Source organism: Lepidothrix coronata, unplaced genomic scaffold, assembly GCF_001604755.1.
Source record: "Lepidothrix coronata isolate B3197 unplaced genomic scaffold, Lepidothrix_coronata-1.0 Scaffold412, whole genome shotgun sequence".
Classification (NCBI taxonomy): domain Eukaryota; kingdom Metazoa; phylum Chordata; class Aves; order Passeriformes; family Pipridae; genus Lepidothrix; species Lepidothrix coronata.
Window position 1 is genome coordinate 96,149 of NW_016690592.1, and position 4,653 is coordinate 100,801.

The window sequence follows — 4,653 nt, forward strand, 5'->3', positions numbered from 1 at the left end:
CAGTCCAGCCCCAGCCCAGGCCTAGTCGAGCTCCATGTCGAGCGCGGCCCTGACGCGGTCGCGGTACCCGGGCCGGAGGCGCATCCCGCCCAGCCAGGCCAGCTCGTTCTTCCTGCGGTGCCGCAGCTCAATCTCTTCCCAGAGCACCTCCAGGGCCAGGCCGGGGACGCTGAGCAGCGGCTCCAGTCGGGCCCTGCGGGCGCTGCCGGCCCTCACTCCCGCCAGGATGAGCGGGAGCATCTCGGCCCAGCCCTCCCCGACCTTGTGGGCCACCCTGCGCAGGCTGGCGGCCACGGGGCAGTCCCGGCCGCGCTCCAGCCTGTCCCAGTATCCCCGCAGCTCAAAGTGGCACAGGGCGTCCCCGAGCCAGGGCGGCTCGGCCGGGACACGCACCGTGCCCACCTTCCCGAACACCTCCCAGCGCCGCCGCATGACCGCCACCCAAACCCGCAGCGTCTCCTGTGGGAACTCCCCCAGCGGGAAGGCGTCCACCCAGCCCGACTCCTCGTCCCGCACCACCAGCAGGGCCCGGAACCCCTTGGGATTCTCGGGAAGGTCGTCGGCGATGCCGACGGAGAGGCAGGACCAGGGGCCCTCCGGCCGCTGCGGCCCCTCCTGGCCGTCCCCGCACTCCGGGCAGGCCCGCACCCAGCTCTCCACCTCCTGTGGCGCCCACGACCACCAGGCCACCGCCCGCACCCGCGCCAGCGTCTCCTCCTCCCCCTTGTGCCCCCGGTGGCACTGGGCGATGATCTCCCGCCTCTCGTACGTGGAAGGCTCCCAGTTTTTCCAGCCCAGCCCGGCCCTGTCGGCCGCGGCCCTGGCCCTGCCGCCCGCCCTCGCGATCCAACCCTCCTCCTCCCAGTCCTCTCCCCCGGCCATCCACACCTTCCTGAGCTGGAGCTTCCCGGGGTTGTGGTAGCACCAGTGGCGGACGATCTTCCACACGGCCCTGGAATTCCAGCCCCTCGCCGGGCCCACCCGCCTCACCAGCCACGCCATCAGGCAATCGCAGTTGGAATACAGGTAGAGGCGGGAAGAGCTCCGGTGCCGATCCAGGAGCTCCCAGAGGGCCTCCAGCTCCACCTCCAGCCTGGAGCCCCCCGGGGACGCCCCCAGCAGCCACCGCCCCTCCAGGTTGGTGGCGGCGTAGCCGAGGGAGCGTCCCGAGCGGTAGCTGGCCAAGAACCACACGTCGGATCCGGGAACGTCGGGAGGCAGCTGGCAGAGTGGGGGAGCCTCGGGGAACTCCATGTAACCGCACATCTTCTTCGGAGCCCGCTCGGGGACCAGCAGCAGCGCCCACTGCTCCGGGAGCTGCGGCCCGTGGGGCTCCAGGGCTTGGCCGCGGGACAGGAACTTCCCGGGGCAATGGGGCAGCTGGAGCAGGATGGGCGCCGGCCCCGTGAAGGGCTGGAACTCCTGGACGGCCCAGGCGGCCGCCACGCAGCCCTTCTCCTCCAGGGAAAGGCTCTTCTGGCCCTCCAGGACGTGGGAGATGTGTTGCACCGGCACCAGGGCCCCCCCCTCGTCCTGCAGGAGGGTGGCTCCCGCCGTCTCCGCGTGGAGGCTCATCCTGATGAGGAAGGGCTGGGATTTATCCGGGAAGGGCAGGACGGGCACGAGGGCTTCTCGCAGCTCCCTCAGCCTCTGCTGCTGCTCCTCCTGCCATTCCCACTGCACCCCGTCCCTGGTGAGCCGGTGCAGCGGCCGGGCCAGCTCGGAGTAGTCTGGGATGTGACTCCGCCAGTAGCCGAATTTCCCGAGGAGGCTGCGGAGCTCCTTGGCGTCACGGGGGCTGGGAATGCTGCGGAGCTCCTCCAGCGCGGCGTCCGGGATCCCCCTCCCCGCGGCTCCGACGGTGACTCCCAGGTATATCACCCGGCTCTGGACGAGCTGCGCCTTCTCCCACTTGGCCTTGAACCCGGTGTCCTGGATGAGCTGCAGGACCCTCCGCGTCCGCGCCGCCACCTCCTCGGCCGTTCTCCCGGCGATCAGGATGTCGTCGTTGTAGTTGAAGGCCCAGGGACCGTCCCCCTGCCCCCCCAGCTGGGAGAGCATCCGCGCCACGCGCCGGTGCGTGATGGAGCCGGTGCTCTGGAATCCCGGCGGGAGCCGCGTGAACAGGAACTGCTGCCCTTGGAAGGTGAAGGCGAACCTGTGCCAGCAGCTCCGCGCCAAGGGGATGGCGAAGGAGGCGCAGGACAGATCCAGCACGGAGAACCACCTGCTCCCGGCGGGCACGGACGCCAGGATGCGATCCCTGCTCAGGCTCTCCTCGGGCTCCGTGGGGGTGGCCTTGTTGAGGGCTTTGCACTTCAGGGTCAGGCGCCACTGGGTCCCTTTCCGGGTGGGAACAATGAGGTTGTTGTAGTTGGAGGCGCCTTTCACCACGATCCCTTCCTTCAGCAATTCCGGCAGCAGCTCCTCCACGGCCTCCCTCTCGTCCGGTGGCAAGGGCTGTTCCCTTTGGGGGGGCACCCGGCCCCCATCGAGATTCACCTCCTCGAGCACCCTCCCGCAGTCCATCCGGTACCGCGCCCACACCGCCGGGAATTCCCTCCTCCACGGGTCCTCGATTTCCACCCGGAGCACCTGGGAACGCCCGGGAAGAGGTCCCGTCCCCCTTCCGCCATCAGAGCCCTCACTGGCCTGGTTGCTCACGGACAGCATTCCGAGGAAGCGCGGCTCGCTCCCGGACACGGACACGCCGAGGTCCTGCCGTGCCGTGGCCACGGCCACAACGGCGTTCCCGGCTCCCGGTTGCCGGGAGCGGGGCCTGGGAGCGGCTCCCTGCTCCGTGGGGTAGCTGTGGGTGTGCGTCTGCAGGGCCAGCTCCGCCAGCCTGGCCGCCAGGGCTGCCAAGGGCTGCCCTTCCCACCTCTCCATGGGCTCTCCCAGGCGCTCCAGCTTCTCCCACACTCGGCTCCTCGGCTCCTCTCCGGGCGTTCCCTCCGCTGGCCGAGGCTCCAGGTCCTTTCCAGGGTCGGTGGGAGTGTCCCTGCCCTCCACACGTGACTCCAGGAGCTGGGGGGAGTCGCCCCCGCTCAGTCCCTCCTCATCCTCGCTGGCTCCTCCCTGGGCCGGGAGCTGGGGCTGATCCATCCCGTTCCCAAGGCCACCACCTTCCCTTGGCACGTTCCCATCCCGTGCTTTGCATCCCAGGCTCGGCTCATCCCAGCCGTCCTCCTCGAGGGGTTGGATAGCGCTGCAGATGTCCAGCTTTTCCTGCTGGCCTTTCCCGCCTCCGGAATTCCGGCAGGCCCCGGGCTCTTCCAGCTTTCCCAGCGCCGCCTTCTCCATCCTGGCACATCTGGGCACATCCCGTGCTCCGCATCCCAGGCTCGGCTCATCCCAGCTGAGGGACTGCTTCCACTGCTCATATTCCTGCCTCTGGAATTCCTCCCACTGAAACAGAGAAGGGATTTTAAAGGATTGACAGGGTTGGTACCAGGCTCTGGTTGGAATATAACAGAGACAGCTTGTTCTGTCCTGCTGGAGCAAGAGGCGGGAGAAATGGACTGTAATTAACTCAGCGGCCATAAATAAAGATAAGGGGGCGTCTGAAGGAGATAAGAGGGCCGGGAGTCAAGAGGCTTTGCCAGCCCCAGGAAACCAGGCCAGGGAGCAAAGAGAGTTGAAAAGTTCAAGTGAGGAAGAAGAGTGAGAGGCCCCCAAAGTGAGGCCAAAGGATGGAAATGACCACCCAAAAATCCCCCCAAAAGACGATCCCAGAAGACTCCGCCTCAAGCTCCGCCTGTTATATGATAATTAGATGTCAAAATCAAATGAAATATGTAGGTAAAGATGTTGGAACCCCTCGGGAAAACTGTCTAAATTCCCTGTCTTTTCCCTGAGAACTCGGGAGCTGGTTTGCCCGGTGCCACCCTGCCAGCCCCCCCCGACGCTGCACCAGAGAAACACAGAAATAAAAATAAAAATAAGAGACAAAAACTTCGTCTCTGAGCAGTTATTCTGCGCCGGGTTTGGCACCAGCCTGGCACACCCCTCACCTCCGCCTGCCTCCCGCTGCCTCCGGAGCTCGTCCCGAATCCTTGGGAAGCGAATCCTCGGGAAGCGCGGCTCCCGCCCCGGAACAGCCACAGACACCTCCAGACCCGGCTCAGGCCCCCCTGCCGCTCCTTCCCCCTGCTCCAGAAAGTCGGCATCGCCTCGGGAAAACCGGGAAGCAAAGCGAGGATCCCGGGGCTCGTGGCAGCCGGGGGGACGTCCCCCGATTCCAGGGAAAGGTCCCCTCTTCCAGGGAAAGGCCGCCTCCTCCACCTGCGGCAGAGGGGGACGTGAAACCTCGGGAAAGGAGGGGGACAAACAGCCCCGACCCCCCGGAGCCGGATCCCACCTTTCCCTGCCGTGACCCCGGAGGGGAAAAAAAAGAACCTCCCGCAAAACCTCCTGGGAAAACACGGCCCAACATGTCCCAGCATGTCCCCGCGTGGCCCCTGTGCGGGGCAGGCATCGATCCCGGCATCCCGATCCCAGAATCCCGCACCCCCGGGCACTCGCGTGTCCCGCTCCAGATCCCGGGAATCCCGCACCCCCGGGCACTCGCGTGTCCCGCTCCAGATCCCGGGAATCCCGCACCCCCGGGCACTCGCGTGTCCCGCTCCCGATCCCGGGAATCCCGCACCCCCG

The 4,653-nt window shown here is 67.0% G+C and overlaps 1 protein-coding gene across 1 annotated transcript; it reads right to left on the reverse strand.

The window, feature by feature from the left end:
- Positions 1 to 4,610, reverse strand: LOC108509834. The gene is made up of 3 exons (XM_017839430.1): positions 4,511 to 4,610; positions 4,014 to 4,284; positions 1 to 3,408 (listed from the first exon to the last, which is right to left on the reverse strand). The coding sequence occupies exons 2-3, from the start codon at positions 4,167 to 4,169 to the stop codon at positions 22 to 24; spliced, it is 3,543 nt and encodes a 1,180-aa protein (XP_017694919.1). The 5' UTR covers positions 4,170 to 4,284; positions 4,511 to 4,610; the 3' UTR covers positions 1 to 21.
- Between the last annotated feature and the right edge of the window lie 43 nt (positions 4,611 to 4,653).